This window comes from Mercenaria mercenaria, chromosome 11, assembly GCF_021730395.1.
Source record: "Mercenaria mercenaria strain notata chromosome 11, MADL_Memer_1, whole genome shotgun sequence".
NCBI lineage: Eukaryota > Metazoa > Mollusca > Bivalvia > Venerida > Veneridae > Mercenaria > Mercenaria mercenaria.
In genome coordinates, this window is record NC_069371.1 from 80795681 (window position 1) to 80815970 (window position 20290).

At 34.5% G+C, this 20290-nt stretch overlaps 1 protein-coding gene across 1 annotated transcript; it reads left to right on the forward strand.

The window, feature by feature from the left end:
* The first annotated feature begins 229 nt into the window (after positions 1–229).
* On the forward strand, positions 230–3687 carry LOC123532670 (L-methionine gamma-lyase-like). The gene is made up of 4 exons (XM_045314196.2): positions 230–305; positions 1222–2242; positions 2744–2889; positions 3368–3687. Exons 1-4 carry the CDS (start codon positions 301–303, stop codon positions 3435–3437), a joined length of 1242 nt encoding a protein of 413 aa, XP_045170131.2. The 5' UTR covers positions 230–300; the 3' UTR covers positions 3438–3687.
* The last annotated feature ends 16603 nt before the right edge of the window (positions 3688–20290 follow it).

Sequence of the window (20290 nt, forward strand, 5' to 3'; positions counted from 1 at the left end):
ATTACAACTCTAACTGTGTAGATATACTTTAACGATTTTTTAAGTTTTGACTTTATACAATTTAATGTCGAGATTTGAAATTTGATATGATATGATCCGCGTATAATTATGTGTACATTATAAAGATAGGTCTAGATCTTATGTCTATGCGTACACATGAACCAGCTTTATCACTTTATAAATGAACTTTATCAGTTTGGGTAACCTCCAAGGATAGATATATCTAATAGGAGTGGTAACAACATTACGACTTCTGTTTTCTTTCAATTATTCGCTTTTCTATCAGGAAATTTATTCAAAATGAGGTAATTATATATATATTCTTACAAATACGAGTGTCTTATTTTACATCATAACCGTATCTACTTTGATTGATTACTTAAAACACTGCATCAGCATGTGTACATTACATAGAAGGGTATACTATTTTGAGGATGCTTTATAGAATTCACTTTGTCCAAATGTCTGTGCAAATGCGAAACCAACCAGTTTCCAAAACGTGGTTAAAAGGTATCTTAAATAGTTTAACAGAACAGTGTAAAGAACAAACGGGTATTCAGATAAGTAATGTATTCAATACGACGTCAGTTTGTGTCCAGATACCCTTTTACTTCTGATCTGGCGAAGCCACTCTTACCCACATGTGCATTTATGTTTAAAATGCAGTCAACCTGTATTTAGGAGCCAGTCAAGGGATCGACACTAAGTGGCTGCTAAAGGCAAGCTAAAACAAAAGTCAAATTGGGAAGTTTGCTGACTGGCTGCTTAAACGAGTGGCTGCTTAACACAGGCTGCCGCTTAGGCAGGATAAACCGCATTACGTTGATTTGCACAAAGCAAATAAAATAAAGACATGTTTTGCCTATATTCAATGTCAAAGTAATGACATGTTAAAAGATCTTTTTGTCCTAGATATGGTATTGTATTCTTACACCTGTATCTCAAATGTGTGATAATCGGAAATACCTGAATAAATAACATTTGAGCTCATATAGCTTGCTTTTTAATAGTAGCATTCTTGAAAATATCGAACAATATAAAATTATTGAGATTAAAAGAATCATATCTGAATTATCAAAGGGACAATGAATTAAATAGTATTCAGAATTAGCAAATTGCAGAATTACCTGCTCAGAATAAGTAATTTAATGTAAGCTTGTCATTTCATCACTATTACAATTTTCATGGAAAATATATAATTAAATACATTGATATTTTCAGCCAACTATGGAACCCAGCAAAATCGGTACTGGAGAACCTACCCGATGACATTAAGTCTAAGCTATCATTTGACACCAAGGCAACTTCAACACGTCATGTACATCCGGGTACAGAACCTTTAGTTCCTCCAGTTACGCACTCAAGTACCTATCTGATGACCAGCGTTGATGACTACTTACGTATTCTGAAAGAATCGGGCTATATTTACGGGCGCCTCGGTACACCGAATTCAGACGCAGTAGAATGTGCGATAAATGCTCTGGAAGAAGGAGCAGGTACTCTTGTTTTCGGTTCCGGTATGGCAGCCATTAGTGCTGCTCTGATTTGCTTCCTGAAAGCCGGAGATCACGTGGTTTGCCAAAATCCTTGCTACAGCGCCACCTATGATATGCTTGACAAGATACTAGCAAAGTTTGGAGTTGAAACTTCATGGGTTCCTGCCGGTTGCAGTGTAGAAGAGTACAGAAAGAAGATAAAACCGAACACAAAGTTACTTTATGGAGAAACACCATGCAATCCTAAGCTAACAATTCTTGATTTGCAGGAATTTGGACAACTCGGAGCCTCTGAAGAAATAATAACGATTGTTGACGGAACATTTGCAAGCCCCTTCTGTCAGCAGAGTCTCAAGTTCGGTATTGACATATCAATGCATAGCTGTACAAAATATCTAGGAGGTCACAGTGACCTGACGGCTGGTTGCCTCACTTTCAAAAAGGTTGAACACTGGAAAATGATGAAGAGATACCAGAGTACATTGGGAATGCAGTTGTCTCCGCATGATGCCAGTTTGTTGCTTCGTGGTATCAAAACCATTCATGTACGTATGCCGCGACATGAATCAAACGCGATGAAAATAGCGGCGTTCCTTGAAAAACACCCCAAAGTCGAATTTGCAAGATTTCCAGGTCTAGAGTCACATCCACAGCATGCTTTAGCTAAGAAACAAATGACGTGTTACAGTGGAATGATTGCTGCGGAGATAAAAGGTGGTATCGATGGTGGAAAAGCATTTGTTGAGGTAATTCTCATTAGTAATTTTAAAAAAAGAGCTAAGCATCCTTGGACCTCATCCTTCGGATTCACGTAACAGTATTTTAAATTTAATTTCCTAAATTACGGAATGTTTCTATAATATGAAAATCAAAACGTTTTAATTCAATGAAAACTATCCATGTTTAGAATTAAAAGATATGAAAAGTCTCTTTGTGTAGAAATTCTCTTTTCCCGAATTTTCTTCTGCGCAAACACACGTCCACTCATGTATGCATTGCTTAACATGCTTAATATTGCCACTTAAACCGGCAAAAGATCAATTTTAAACTAAGCGCTGGTTTCAGAATATTAGTTATTCCAGTAATCGCAAAGTGTATTCTAAGATTCTAAGAATAAACAAATCACATCAAAGACAAGTTCCTCAAGCACAACGTCAATGCTAACTCTCTGATATATCATTTTAGCTAATGACTTAAACAAATAACAACTTAGGTTTACATGCTTTAGATCTTTTCTTTACTTTCAGAATTTACATTTAGCACAGTTAGCGGTATCTTTAGGTGGTGTCGAAACTCTTGTTGAACATCCAGCAACAATGACACATGGTCCAATGATCATGTCAGATGAAGAGAGAGAAGAAGGCGGGATAACTCCGGGATTAGTTAGAATTAGGTAATCTGTGTAATGTATTATTCAGTTTTGTGATCTTGTACATTTAGTCTTGAAATAGCATTTAGGAATCACTCAGATCATATGATGCTGATGCAAAATATTGCCAATCGTTAAAAGTGCTGAAAAGGTGTAGGGAAACCCGTTATAGTCAATTCGGCAACCTGATTGGTTAATGTTTCTATTAGAAAATAGATTGGCAATAATTTGTTATAGTAAAATCATAAATTTCTTTACATTCTGTGTTATTGTTTATTTAGAATTTACATTTTTGTTTTTTGTTTATCTGCTATCTTTATTCAATAAATATAGTACACGACACAATTTTTCCAGGGAAACGAAATATTACTTTTAAGTTTATCTTATGCCGGTCAAAAGAAAACTGAGAGTTCTAATTTAATGATCTGCATAAGACATCACTTTATCAACAGCTACCTGTTTTCAATATAAAAAAGTAAAATTGCAACAAATTCTATTTCAGTATCGGACTGGAGGATCCCGATGATTTGATCAGAGATTTTCAACAGGCATTAGACAAAGTGAAAGAATGATTGTGTGAAGCAGACATGCTTAATCAGGATTTGTGTTGACCTGAGATAACCCGCACGTAATGACACGAAGCAAATGCAAATTATTTGTTCCTGATGGTACTTTGAATCGCACACTGTATGTATGTGTATGTACAGTGGTCAAAAATTGTCATATAAATTAATAGATATATACGTTTATAATCATTGAATAAAATCTGTTTTCTCATGTTACAGTCATGTAAGAACGCGGGAATAAACTGGCCAAAAGTTACTCAAGTTTCTAGCAACATACCTGAGGCAATATTTATTGCTGTGCAGGTTACCGTGTGTAGTGTTTTTTTTACTTAAGTTACTTATCTATTTTATTTTGTTTGCTGCTTCTGCTCTAGGTTGTTTTATTTTTGAAGCATAACTAAAGTATTCTTCATTATTTGTATACTGAAATAAGTCATGTATTTTCATTAGACAGAGTTGACTTTAATGGTGCGTTATCGTATTATTTAATACTATATACAGTTGAACCCCGCACACAGACCAGTCCTAAATTCAGACCATGCAGCTATAAAACCCCATGTTCCTAGAATGGATTAAGTCTTCTATAATTCAATGGTCGAAAAACCTTTCCCAAAGACAAATTAGCTATACACTCATTAGAACACTGCTATAATCTCAAATGACCACTGATGTCTAGTATGTCCATTAATAAGATTGTTTTGGTTTGATTTGGATTTGACGGCGCACCAACACATTTTAGATTATACAGTACCAAACAGGACTAAATATTTTGATTTCACATCTCATTAATTCGAAATAAAACATGAGGTAACCAAGTGTTCAGATGCTTACGATCATGCAAGGGTAAGACAGTGGTTCCAATTCTTTTCATACACATATCGTCTCAGACCCACATGGGGTCCGATAATAAGACCTTATTATGACCGGTTCTCAAATTGCACACCCTTTTTATCTGTCTATTCTGGAGTAAATAAAAATTGTTGTAAGCAGTCGTGACACTTTTAACCAGATTTTAATCACTTTGAGTATTTTCAGGAAGCACAAAAGGCAACTGTAAAATGTGAAAGTTTGATTCATAACATATTAAAATAATATAACCCTATTATATTACTGAAATTAAAATTTGAAAATTATTTTTGACTTTTATCAAACCAAAGTCATTTCAAAGTCTGCAAACAAAATTATTTTAAAGATTGTCTTACTTTATTTTTGTTTTAGCTTGCTCAAAAGTTACAAGCTATAAGCACTGTGGGAGAACGAAGCAGCCAAAACGTTGGTTTTACAAAAATTATACATCTTTAATTATTTACACATCATTGGGTACATTAAACATTGTTTGCTAATGAACATAAATGCCATAACAAAACAATAACAAAACATACAACCAAAGCAGCGGAGCTGCTGTACAACAGTTTCAAAATTGTTAAGTTTTCGTATTGTTACACCTTCACACAATCCTCGCCAAATATCACATTCCTATGGTAACCATCCATACATTGACAATCGCCAATACTTGTGCTCCCTTCCATCAGTGTAACTGAATAAACAGGACACGAGACACATTCTCTACTCGTTTCATCACGGTAGCAGTTTTTCGGACAGGCTGAAACGAAATTAGGATAATGGACAAGTAATGACAATCGCTTATTTCAAGTGAAATCGTTTTCTCTATGTGTAATTTCGAAATTCTCAGGTTTCTAGAGAAACCATTGCTTATATCAACTATATTTACAGCTGAAGAATGCCGAAATAACAGTTGTGAATAAGAAATCGTAAGGAAGTTGCCGAATGTAATTGCAATTCCATTACCATTTACACACAAGTCAATAAGTGTTCAACCTCTCCTCAGCTGCATATAAAGTTTAACTTGAAAACATCATGACACATCAACGTTATCAAGTATACAAACTGTAAACAAACTTGACCTAGATTTAATAAAACCAATCACATGCAGATCGGATAGGAAATTAGGTATTTATAAAGCTAACAACAAAATAATCCAGTTTAAAACTTGGGTGTACATCGGCAAACATTCTGATCATTTTTCAGATAGGTTAGGTACAAATATGGGATATAGTGTAAACAACATTTATCTATTATTGACCCTAGTGACCTAGCATATTACCCGATATAATCGCTAAAATATTCATAAGACAAACATTCTGTTTCGTGTAGATCAGGTGGAAAATATTGCTTTTAAAATGTTAACAAGGTTTTATTTTTTCTATGTCTATGAACTAGTAAGTTCATTTCTGACCGTAGGCTTTCCAGTTTGAAATGACCAAGTTTCATGTACGTCGAGGATCACCAAACTTATTTTCTATGATTTGGCTTGCATTTCACTACTCTTATGAACAGACTAAAAAAAGTATATGCTATTATTTTGCTTGGTCGCATTTTATGCTTCAAACAATGAACAGAATCAGGCTAAACGAGGCTGCTATTATATTGCTGTGCTGCGGTCTGTCCTTCAAAAATATCTTATTATAGACAAAGATTATATACAAGTTTCTTCGACCTTGACCAAGATTTCCTAAATGAACTCACGTGCATATTTGTTGCAGCCAATTAGGACATGTCCAAGAAGACAATAACATCTGTAAGATCCAACAGTGTTTACACAAGTCTCCAAGCAGTCATTCAACTCGGGGTTCAAACACTCGTCTTGATCTGGCATTAGTTTAATCAGAAAAAAAGAAATATGTGACGAAAACAAGAAAAAGATTTTTTATAAACGCAGACAGAAAGGTTCTAAATATGAAGTGTATGTATGTTTTTTGAAGAGTACCCCAAGCAGAATACCTTTAAAGGAATGTCTTAAGATAAAGGACCCATTATGACACACAGCAATTTCCGTGTTATTATGTATTTTCGTAAGGCAATTCGGCATTCTTCCGATCTAAACGTAGCTCAACGCAGTTGACTGACTGTAAAAACCGGAGAATACCGAAATTGCTTAGGAAGGAAACGTAATTTGCCGATTGTCATTACGGGTACACTACCTTAAGTTCGTCTGCAACACTGTCGTTTACTAGAAATGCTGATAAAGAGAGAATGCAGTGGTATGGTGTTAGAAAGTTAGATTTTGAATTCGAGCTCGCGATCCTGCAACTTAAATTACAAACATTCGAATAAGGGTCTGCTGTATGGGTCCTTTACACGGAAGACATCTTCTGAATATAATCTTGAACAAACCTCGAACTACTTTTGATGGGGTTACCGATATGTGTTGCATGTACCAAGAATAAACTTCAATACAGAAATGCTGAACAGATATAGGTAATTCAACAGTATGCCATTATGAGCAATTTGACATTATTTTTATTCAGAATCTGACAGGAAATACAATTCTTTTATTATAATAATGTATTTACACTTTGTTGATGGAAATGGGTTTTCTGTTAGAAATGACGAAAATATTTTTGACATACATAATTGGAACACACGCAGCCAAACCGTGTTTTTATTCATATGTTGTCATTATTACATATTTCAAGTAAATTTAGTGCATTTCGTTCTCAAAAAGTAATGCTATCTGTTATTCCCAAATTAAATATTTTTAGCACAGATTTAACTTAGCTATAACATTATTATTCTAATATCATGAATGTCTGCTTAAGAGGAAAGACAATTACTGAGATCTGAACTGATCAAATATTGATTTCTTTTCAAACATTTGGCTATTGGACTGAATTGATAATTTAGAACAGTAAAAATACAACAAAGAGATCATTGTGAATGAAATGCCAGAATCTGCGATGGCCTTAACATCTAAACAAATAAAATTAGGAAGTCTACAACCTTCACAAGTGGTGCCATCTTCACTTGTTACAAACCCATCTTCGTAACAATTGCACGTGTATGAACCATATGTGTTTATACATTGTCTCGTGCAATTATTCTTCCCTTCCATACACTCGTTTATATCTGCAAAACAAAACTTTTCATAAGAATAATAATGATTGTTACACACATTAGAAGTGGACTTCAAGGACAAAATGATTTTGCAAATCAAAATCGAAACAGTTGAACCTTAAATATTTTTCCGTTAAGAATTGTTCATCTTACGTTAATGCATAATACCAGTCCATGTTAAATAATCATGTTAATTTTTTCGAGATTATGTTATCGACGCATTACAATAATATGTTGTTTGATGTGTAATGTAAAAGTCTTTAATAAATTTCTATCCTTTTCTGTTCTGTTATTTTCCGAGTGGCAGTTTTTCCTGAAAATAATTATGTTATAGAATATAATTGTACTATATGATTAAAAGACACGGTTTGATCATGAGCCTGTTCGCGGTATATAATGAGCCGTACATCACCCTCACGCGCCCTAACATTAGCTTAAGAGGAATTCTAAAATAATAGACATTAAGGCTAAATGGAACTTTGATCAATATACAATGTATATACATTTCTATCTCAAACCTATCTACAAATATGAATATTACTATGCATTATGTTTTCTTACAGATTACAAACCTTGTTTTCAAAGATATGTATTGCAGTCACGTTTGAGAAGCAATGTTCCTCCTTACAAAATACTCCTTACATGCTCTTCTTACAGCTATCTTATCATTATATCATACCAGTTAAATTCATGTTGTAAAAATTGTTATTGCTGTTTTCAAACAAACATCGTACTGGATATCTCAAAGCTAATCATCCCCAACTTTGAGCGTAAAATATAGGAGAACCGCAACTCTTGTCGGTATTGATTTTTTGCCTTGTGCGCCGTTGTAGTTGTTTCCCTTTACACTTAAATATCAATAACTCTTCTATTTCGTATATTTCATGCTAGGTAAATTCGGCTCACACTATATTGATTTTTGGAACAGCGCAATCTTAGTAGTCATCAGTATAACAGTAAATGTTTTTCGATTGCGCTTACCTGAACACGATGCAAGATCCCATGACAGTTTCACCCCGTCAGAAACACAGTCACAAATTTAGGAACCTTGAGTGTTTGTGCACCTGTCTTCACACAGGTCAATATCTAAACTGCATTCATCTATATCTAAAACATTCTTGACGAAAAATTAGTACGTCACTAATTATGTCAAGATATTAATCTGTCAAGATTTCACACTTACATAATGCATTTGTTTAGAACGTGGCTGCCACATTTTGTTATTGATATAAATTATATTAATTTTTTGTCAAATCTTAGTTTCGATAATTGTTTTTTTCTCTCTCGGATATATGGTAAAGGAATAAAGCTTTACGTAGTTGAAATCTTCTTATTTTACCCGAAGAAAGATATCCTTCTTGAATTCAATTTAAAAGAAGGATATCATATAAATAGATCTGTTTCTGTCAGGGTTTAAAAAATTAAACTCTAAAAACATTAAAAATATCATATCCTAAACTGACTTTGTCGTTGGAGTTCAGATGAGAAGGAAAAGAACGCATTTGAACGACAAACAATGAATTTATTCAAGAGAATATCTCTGTTAGGGATACATTATTTCACGTTTTACACGACATCAAGGAATATAATCTATATCCTTCACAAAATCCATTTAATACGTGCCTGTTGTTTCTGGATTTCTTTGACGGCGCGTCGTTTTGACGTTTGATGTAATGTCGTAATTACGTAAACTTACTAACAAAGACCTTGTTACATAATATCATACACAGTTTCATTCTTCTATGTTTTCGATAGTATGATAAATCGAGTTTTGTTACAATTAGCAGTAAAAACATCGGATTTTGTGAGGAAACTTTGGTAGCATATTGTTTCATGAACATAAGTATTGGTAATATACTATTTCATAGACTTCAGCATAAGTCACATACCCTTATATAGTGTTTAGCATTGGTCACATACTCTTACATAGACTTTAGTATTGGTCGCATACTCTTACACAGACTTTAGTATTGGTCCCATACTCTTACACAGACTTTAGCATTGGTCACATACTTTTACACAGACTTTAGTATTGGTCGCATACTCTTACACAGACTTTAGTATTGGGCACATTCTCTTACACAGACTTAAGTATTGGTCACATACTCTTACACAGACTTTAGTATTGGTCACTTACTCTTTCATAGACTATAATGTCAGTCACATACCTCTATAAAAACTTACATAGACTTTAATAGTGATCACATACTCTTACATAACATTTAATATGTGCCACATATTCTTATAAAAACATAAGTTTGTGCCACATATTCTTACATAGACCTTAGTATTGGTCACATACTCTTACAAAAAACTCAAGATACAGGTAGATCTTATTAACTATCAAAACTGCAATCTTTAAGCGCTGTATGGCGGCTGTAAAATGTCTCCCCGCACTTGAACTCAGTATTGTTATATTTTCTGGTTCTTTGGGATCATGCAGTCCGTTCATTGTTTATGGATAATAGAGTTCCGCTTAAGCCAGTGCTAGATGGTGTGGGAGTTGTTGCACATTTCTTTTTTCTTATGAACAGACTCAGTCAAATCGAGTCGGACTGTCCGCCCGCTTAGCTCAGTAGGTAAGAGCGTTGGTCTACGGATCGCGGGGTCGCGAGTTCAATCCTCGGGCGGGGCGTATGTTCTCCGTGACTATTTGATAAACGACATTGTGTCTGAAATCATTAGTCCTCCACCTCTGATAATTCATGTGAGGAAGTTGGCAGTTACTTGCGGAGAACAGGTTTGTACTGGTACAGAACCCAGGAACACTGGTTAGGTTAACTGCCCGCCGTTACATGACTGAAATACTGTTGAAAAACGGCGTTAAACCCAAAACAAACAAAAAACAAACGAGTCGGACTGTCCAATATTTATTTTTACTTTGTTGTGTTCCATACATTTTTATGAGTACATTAATATAGGTTGCAAAATAAAAATATTTGCGCTTGTGTTGTTTTAATTATTTAGACTATATTTAAATGCCTTTTCCCTGAACACTCTTGTGTAACATACAATATAAGAAAGAAACTAAGCAGCATATGATTTATAAATGTATTTATTCATGTTCCAGTTGATTTAATATGCAGTTAGAAATATAAAAAGAAATATATATAAAAAATATACAGTAGGAATAACGACCTTCTCTGAAAACGAAGCTCTACACCAGGAGATCTGTAATATGTAATAAAATTTATCATAGCAACACAAGACAATGCATGTAAAACCGTAATATTTATGAGACGAACATTGAGCGAACTGAATACACATTTATTCAATGTCATTGCAGAAGGCAGGACAACAAGAGAAACTACGTTTAAAAGTTCCAGGAAACTATCCAACATACAAGTATCGATGCAGTTCAGTCCCGGTGGCCTTCGTGGAGTCTGCACTTGTCTCGCCACAAACGGTTTAAAAACTGTTGTATGACGTGTAAATTGATACTTAAAGACGACCCACGTGTTTTCAGGACCTTCAACAGCCGTGACTCGACCATATCTCATATTTTATGTGTACAAATCCATCCCTTATTGATACACGAAAAAGAGGTTACGCGTCCTCGGAATAATTTCACGAAGGCGTAGCCCGAGTGAATCATTCTGGTGACGTATAACCAATTTTTAGTGTATTGAATTAAGTAAAACACGATTTTGCAATATATTGTTTTGACTTTAATATGCCCTTAACCTAAAACAGAACATAAAATATAGTAGCGCTTTCTCTTGGTCGCAACAAAAACATTGACGTCATCGCCCGTTAACGTGACATCATTTTAGCTTTAAGGTATCTTAACAGAAACAAGTATATTAGAATTTGAATTGTGGTTCTGTACAATTATCATCTTTGTCAGTTTTATAACAATTTTATATCACCGTAAGTTCTGGAAACCTTTCACAGAAAATCTTTATTTCATAGACTATTGCCTACGTACCATGTCAACCAAATCTTGCCTAAACTGACTTCCAACAAAACAGTATACTACACAATTTGCCGCGTTGTTTATGTACATCATTGCATTCGTAACCACGTTAAAGAGATGAAACATGTTTACACTCATTGGAAGTTCGATTTGATAGCCCTTTACCAAGAAGAAAAAGAGACGAGGACCATTGGAAATACAATGTACGATACTGACAGTAATAATAAGAATAGGAGCCAGTCTATAAGAATGTAATATTTCGTTTTAGGGCGCTTCTTGCTAAATTGTCATTTGTGGGCTCTTTGTAGCGTAGCCGCTCCTTAAGTCCACTGGATAAATAACTTAAGACACTGTTTTTGTATCTATCTAGTTTATTTTCCGTCACCAATGGTATAACTTCTAACTGACAGAGCTAACAAAATTCCATCTAGCACAAAAAAGCCTTTAAGCATTTCATAACTCTCTGTCTTCGTCTTCGTTGCTTCTCGGGCTGTGAACAGCGCAAGGCCTTAGCCCTGGCCGGCTTCCGAGCCACCACGTGGTTGCTGTGTGAGCGGGCGTCCCCTTTCAGCTTAGTCCAACAATACACATTTTGTCTCCATATTTATACAGATCGGTCCTATACATCATTTACATAAGCAAAATTAATGAATTCTGGTACAAACCGAAAGTAATAAACAATAAAAATATTTCTCGTAAAATATAGATAAATTGTCACTCAAGTTACACATAATGTCCATCATTTTACTGCAAAATAACACTTATATTACCTGACCAATAACTTTAGATGCATTTTATGTGCACTTCGTGAGAAAAACAACATGTTTTTCTATAGTGACGCATTTACTAATTAACCTAGATCTTAACCTGTTTAGTCTCGCCTTTTTGGAAGAAAAGTGTTTCTTGACTTATGAAAAGATATAAGGAGAGTGTGTTTTCTTTCAACAAAAAGAAATTATATCAATTTCTTTACATCTCCCATAGAAACAAAGAATTTAAGTTCATTTTAAATGAAGTTAGATTCTTAGCCAGTTTAATTGCTAAATAATGTTACCTAATGTGGTGTTCTTAGTCACATCTTTTAGTTAAAAGGAATATTTATTGACCTATGTAAATAGGAAGTGTTTTTATAAAAGAAACTGTACTCATTTCTTTACACCTCCCCTAAAACAAAGATTTTAAGTTAATTTTTTTATACTCGAAAATGAAAAATCTTAAAATCTTAACTGATAAAATCGCCAAACGATTTGAATTAATAAATCAAAAAGGGAAAAAAAAACAAATAAGTTGCTCGAATTGGCAAGACAAGTGACGTTGATTGACACTTACGTTACCCATAGATTTTAATTATTTGACCTAAAAGTGTCTTACCTGTCGTATTGTCATTACTAGTTATATATGCTTATGTTTGTTAACTCAACATAAATATAGCTTCAAAACCCTAAACATTGATTAAATCACAATACTTACGCAACACATGCGATACTTAAACAAAATGATCAAGAACAGGTAAAACAGGTAAAATAAAAACACTATTTCATAGTATCGGATGTTCAACTGCTCTGATATTGTAAATATAATAGTGTTATACATTGTCCTATTAATCACTGTAATTCTATCCAAGAAAATAAAAATGAAATTTATTGTCCTCATCACTTCCGTAAACTCTCTGCAAATCTTTCATAGTATCGGATGTTCAACTGATCTGATATTGTAAATATAATAGTGTTATACATTGTCCTATTAATCACTGTAATTCTATCCAAGAAAATAAAATGAAATTTACTGTCCTAATCACTTCTGTATACTCTCTGCAAAACGTTGATGTATCACACTTCAATTTTTTTTAAAGAATTTACGTTTAGTTTAGCATATGTCCTCCGTGTGTAGCATTTACCTGTTAACCTCAGATAACTATTCGGGAAAGTACAATACCTAGATATCAGATATTTCTACCATTTTCGATGAAAATATGTCCTTAAAATAATTCCTTAAATTTAAACTATGTCCGTTTGTTCATTACACTCCCAAATCTGTTATTTCTGATAGTTTAAAACATTGAATTTCTTTTTTCCGTAACGTATCTATATTAATCAATGAATAACAGTAATGAATGTACATATACTCCCCCTTCTTATAATTATTATCTTATTGTGCAGCACCTTAACATAACCTTATTTCAGTTTCATAAAGGAGGTATCAGTGAGACGGAAGTCTGGCTGTCAGCAAAATTACCAGACTCCTTTCCCCATATTGAGGAATGGGTACGTTTGGGCGTGTTTTACGTTCCCAACGACCAACGCTTTTAAGCGGCTTAACATTGCTCACTGATTTATCTTATCAAGGCTAATCGCTTTCCACGCGATTAATAGCATATTCCGTATGCTCCCGAGACGTTACGCACGTCAAAAATGGTAATTTCAACCATATGATCTGTAAAGCGTCCCACTACGCTTGTATGTTATACCATAAACACAGTATAATGACTACATTAAAACAACTTTATACATTTAGCCTTACTCCATGATCAAAAGAAATATACCCATCACCCATGATAACTACACATATACATACATAATAAAGATTACATGTTTCTAAGAGTAGGCTGTTTCAAATAGTTAGCTTGCTGCACAATAACTTTGTATTTTATTACAATAAACATTTCTGTCTGCCTGCTGAATAATGTGCCACACCTTGGGCACCGATATGCGCCACATTAATTAGCAAACGACTTTTATGTTATTTACTCCCCTACGAAAACGTACATCATTCATTCATATTTTTATCGATTAATACTGAATTTGTATACACGTCAAAACTGGTTCGCAAATGACGGATAACATAATTTGAATTATGATATCTACGCATAGACGCAAATACTCAATAGAATTGTTTTATAATTTATTACTTGTATATATTTCCCTTTCGGCGTTAAATTTCTCGCCTTATACTTTTTCTATCAAACTGAATTTAAGTTAATTTAATATAAATACTTTGCCAAACTACCTTAATGAATTACAAAAATTTAAGATTTTTTTTATAAAAAAAAAAAAAAATTCAAAATTAAACCTTAACATGTCAACAATATTCCAATTTACTTCTCTTTGAACTTATAATTTCTATAAATAAATCGACCTGTTCCCGAATAGCCACATTGGTTTAACAGACAATATTTGAATAGCCACTAACCTTTTTAGATTTATACATTTTGTTGTTTCTCTGCCATTGATATATGTTTTCCTTTTGAAATTCGTCCAGAAAAAAATTCGTTTTGATAACAGTTAAATAGCTTTTGGTTCTCGATGTTCCTTGTGTAGGTATTGTTCCATTTCTCATCTTTAAATATGTATTCATCCATCTTTTGATCCCGATATTTATGCAGTTTTACCATCCCAACCAAATGTGAATGTTGCGTTATTTCTTCTTCAACATGTTGCCTGTGTTGCTTGAAAGATAAGCAAGAGCTGACAATGCATACCCTTTGTCCCAGTGATCGGAGTAGCCGTTTTGATGTCGTGCATTTAGTTGTGTGTCCAAACAATTTCCCAAGATATATTTGATCCATTGTAGTATCATATTATTTACTCGTAATCTAAATAATACTTGTAGTGTTTTAATTTTTGTTGTGTTTCCGCGACGATTTCCAAAATATGTTTGGTTCATTTTACTGCTTTCGTATTGCTGGTGATCAAAGTAGCCTCTTGTAGTGTAGTACTTCTTGTTGTGTTTCCGCGACGATTTCCAAAATATGTTTGGTCCATTTTACTGCTATCATATTACTGGTGATCAAAGTAGCCTCTTTTAGTGTAGTACTTCTTGTTGTGTTTCCGCGACAATGTTTCCGTGTTTGTTCGATCCTTGGTCGTACGGCGCCAAATCAACAGTGTAGCGTAGCCGCTCCTTAAGTCCACTGGATAAATAACTTAAGACACTGTTTTTGTATCTATCTAGTTTATTTTCCGTCACCAATGGTATAACTTCTAACTGACAGAGCTAACAAAATTCCATCTAGCACAAAAAAGCCTTTAAGCATTTCATAACTCTCTGTCTTCGTCTTCGTTGCTTCTCGGGCTGTGAACAGCGCAAGGCCTTAGCCCTGGCCGGCTTCCGAGCCACCACGTGGTTGCTGTGTGAGCGGGCGTCCCCTTTCAGCTTAGTCCAACAATACACATTTTGTCTCCATATTTATACAGATCGGTCCTATACATCATTTACATAAGCAAAATTAATGAATTCTGGTACAAACCGAAAGTAATAAACAATAAAAATATTTCTCGTAAAATATAGATAAATTGTCACTCAAGTTACACATAATGTCCATCATTTTACTGCAAAATAACACTTATATTACCTGACCAATAACTTTAGATGCATTTTATGTGCACTTCGTGAGAAAAACAACATGTTTTTCTATAGTGACGCATTTACTAATTAACCTAGATCTTAACCTGTTTAGTCTCGCCTTTTTGGAAGAAAAGTGTTTCTTGACTTATGAAAAGATATAAGGAGAGTGTGTTTTCTTTCAACAAAAAGAAATTATATCAATTTCTTTACATCTTTTCTGCACTGAACAGCGAAGAAGATAATGATGTTACAAATGATGATTATACCTATCGGGATAGCAATTTGATACCAAACAAGTTTCCATAAAGTGAATTTCCTTGATAACTTATCTATGTTGTAAGCACAGCCATCCCATAAATACTGATCATAGTAATGGGCACTCCTTATTCTAAGGAATAAAATAGAAGGGAAGTTCATGCCAGATGTTATCAAGAAAATAATAATAAATACTATATATGCCCTCTTGTTGGCATTCAAAACATATCGTTTTAAGGGGAACAGCAAAATAACTGTCCTTTCAATGGTCGGTGCGACTGTTATAAAGGTTGACATCTTGAAGAGAAAATCAATTGTAAAAGCCGTAAACTTGCACATGAACCCATTTATGTCAGAAAGAGATATAGAATGTACTGGATTGTAGAACAGTAAGTAATCTACTCCAGGTACAATAAGGCAACATAAATCAAATACAGCCATGAAATGCTGTACTAATAAATTTTTTATATAGTTATTTGACCTGGTAGTTTCTTCCTGAAGTCTATAACAAGGGCTATGATTTAATATCCATAGTGCCTACTTTTCATTTGGTCGGTTAGGCCTGAATGTAAAAAGTACCCACAAACAACTGTTCAAAAGTAACGTCATCCAGATAGATAATATTGTTCAACTTTTATGCTTCCAAAGGATGTTCTTATAGATTTTATTTCTTATACGACAGTAATAAAATATTATAAATACGCCTTCAGATAGATGCTTCCGCTGCGTATATATCCACTATTCGCTATTAGGCGTGTCTATTACATATGATTATAACAGTCGTGCTCTCATTTAAATCAGTCGTCCTGCATTGATTTACGATAATGGTAAGTCACGAAACTAAAACTTCATTTTCTCGATATGTTGCTGAAACTACGTAAACCACGAGGGTTTGCGATAGTTTGTTAGCGCAAGTCGGCACACGCTGCTGTGGGTTTTTGTTCTGGCAGGCTGTGTTCTGGAAACGTGACTATTTCATACTTTTATTTTGTTCTACAGGCGCGTAGCTACCTATACGTCAGTACGCCCGTGAATCCACATAATTTTGCCAATTATTTTTTACATCTTTATCCTAGATCTAGACTGGATGTGTGACAAATCGTAATTAGTGTACTATAAACTGCCATGGCCACAGACTGTCTATACTCTTCTTTTTATTATAGTAACTAAAAAGCAACATAATAAGATTAAGAACAAAGATTTATTTAAGATTTATAAACTTAACACGCTCCAGTACAATGCAACATTATGTAATTTAACAGAATTCTGTTTGACAAAACGTTTTTTAAAATGCTGCCGTTTTTTAGTTATTAAAGATTTTTCCATTCTGTTTTTGATATCTTCTGGCCGAAAGTCTAAATTTTATGCACGTAGTATTTTGCATTTATTTACGATAAAAACGAAATATAAAGGACAAGAAAATAGAAACGATCACGCTGTATGAAATATTACAAGTATGTTTTATAAAAATCGGTTGTCTATATATTTTTGATTAACATTCTGCCATTATCTATAGAATTCGAGCTATGTTTATTTTCTAGCGGTGCGGTAAGTTTCATGTGATAATATCAAATAATGAATGCACTACGCGCGTTTTTGTGTACGTAACGCCTAAATTTCGTGGTGTTTTGTTGAACTAAAAAAATATCTATTTCGTTGTACTTTATTTACCTTCTTCCTGACGTCGTCTGGTCTTGTACTGTACATCATCACTGCTGGACTTTCCTATGGTGGCCTCTTTCATATACCTGATGTCCCGGACCGTTCGATGTATTCCACCATAGGTCCCTAGCACTTACATAAAAGATTATGCAGGCCTAACTTTTAATGATTATTTTGTAATGTTCTTAATTGTGTCTTTTATAAAGTTATTTTGAGGCAATTTCTATTAGTTTTATTTAGATTTAAGTTTAAACGGTTTAAAATTTGTTAAAACTGAGTAAAATTTGACAAATTGGTAATATTTGATAAAATCAGAGTCAGCCTTTGCCGAAAAACGAAAACACAAAGACTCTAATTCCGTATTTCTATTTATGCCAAAATATCTTTAAAGTTCTGCGCTAAAATTATAGATAAAAATGATTTAGTAAAAACCGGTGACCATCTTTACCCAAATGTAAAATGGGTGCAAGGATTTGTCTCCAATGTTTAACACTATGCTCTAAAACTGATCTATATATGACTTAAAATTTGTATATGTTTATAAGGTTTCTTCAATTACCATAAATTATAAATTTCAATCAGTAATATCAACAATAAGAGCTTGAAATATTATATAATTTTCTGCAAACCATTTTTTCCGCCGGGGGCTTCGCCCCCTGGCCCCCTACCAGGGCTCTGCCCTGGATACGATGGGAACCTGAGCGGTCCCCATACCCCTCGCTTATTTGGTGAATCCACTTTCTTTAGGCCTTCCTACGTGCTTGACTGTTTAATAAGTCTGTGCCACTGTATTATAAGTTTTAGATGAATATGTTGGAATACTACCACTGTTAAAGTATGTACCATTGCATTATTCGGCTTTAGACGAATATGTTGGAATACTACCACTGTTAAAGTATGTGCCACTGCATTATCAGTCTTTTGATGACATTGTCGGAATGCAACTAAGTATGTGCCACGTATTATCAGCATTATTAGGCTTCAGACGAATATTTTGGAATACTACCACTGTTTAAGTATGTGCCAGTGCATTATCAGGCTTAGATGAATATGTTGAAATACGACCACTGTTTAAGTCTGTGCCACTGCATTATCAGGCTTTAGACGAAAATGTTGAAATACTACCAATGTTTAAGTCTGTGGCACTGGATTATCAGGCTTTAGACGAATATGTTGAGATACTACCACTGTTTAAGTCTGTGCCACTGCATTATCAGGCTTTAGACGAATATGTTGAGATACTACCACTGTTTAAGTCTGTGCCACTGCATTATCAGGCTTTAGACGAATATGTTGAGATACTACCACTGTTTAAGTCTGTGCCACTGCATTATCAGGCTTTAGACGAATATGTTGAAATACTACCACTGTTGAACTCTCTGTCACTGCATTATTAGGCTTACGACAAATATGTTGAAATACAACCACTTTTTAAAATAGAAAAAGTGGAAACTTCACAGGTCGCTCAACACGACAAATACGAAAATGTTGCAGGCTCGGTTTGATTGAGCCTGTTCATGGACGGTAGTGGAAATTCGTGCTACCGTCCACTCCCTCTAGCCCCGGGTCGAGCAGAACTCAACATTTACACATGCTAAAAGTACAAAAAGCAATTTAGAGACATCCGCAGATGTATTCAAACAGCGGTGAACATGGAACCTTCAATGATACACGGGTTGTGGCGTGTAATTCCATGAAAAGCGGCGTTTGGTCCCCAGAGGTAGTAATAGGTTTGCCCCAAACGAGAAAACAATGGGCAGAACTAAACAAACTGGAATTTAGAAAGGGGATCTGAGGTTATGGAGCCTGCATATCACAGGAACTGTCAAGACAAAATTAAAAAGCAGGCACCATATACATGGGGTAATTATACAATACCCAAGGCTATGAAAGCGGGAGTATTGGAACCACCCAGGCCGAAACGGTCATGCTGAGAAACTAAACAGTACCAATAACATAACATAAAAGTCGTGCCGAACGATTTGAGAAGATCGAAATATAACAGCCCTGATTGAATGTACGGGGAGACGTTTTACGGCCGCCACACGGCACAAACAACACTGCTGTGATAATAAAATAGAAAAAGTGGAAACTTCACAGGTCGCTCAACACAACAAATACGAAAATGTTGCAGTATGTTACACTGCATTATAATTTTACCAAGGTATATGAAAAATGATTTGTTCTTTAAAAATCAAGGGCTTGTTTTACTGTCTGACGGACGGACGAAAGGCAGTCTTAAATTACCGTTCCGGGCCTATAAAGGTCTGTCTCATCAAAATTCACAGAAAATACAATTCAGCATTCAATATATATGTCTACGAACAAGAACACGTTTTGTTATAAAACAAATGCAGATTTTACCTGTATGTTAGTTATTACTTTACCAGTGTAGATATACTTTGACGCCCTTTTAACCCTTGTCATGCTGGACACGACTGATTCTCCCTTTGCGTCCAGTGTAGATCATGATCAGTCTGCACATCCGTGCACTCTGACCATGATCTGCACTGTTCACCATTCAGTCAGTATCTTTTTGATAAGCACCCCTTTTAATAGTTAATGGTACTGTCCAAATTGAAAGATGAACAAGTTCATTATAGAAATTTAGCAGGGTAATGGTTAAGTGTTGACTTTTATATATTTAAGGTAAGGTCGAGATTGATTTTTTAGTTTGAAATTTGATGATACGGTCCGCGTATATTTATCTGTGCATTATAATGATAGTTCTAGAATTCATGTCTATGCATACGCATGAACCAGCTTT

Coding starts and splice junctions, on each gene's coding strand:
- LOC123532670 (XM_045314196.2), top strand. Junction 2,243..2,743: donor GTGGAAAAGCATTTGTTGAG/GTAATTCTCATT, acceptor CTTTACTTTCAG/AATTTACATTTAGCACAGTT. Junction 2,890..3,367: donor CCGGGATTAGTTAGAATTAG/GTAATCTGTGTA, acceptor ATTCTATTTCAG/TATCGGACTGGAGGATCCCG.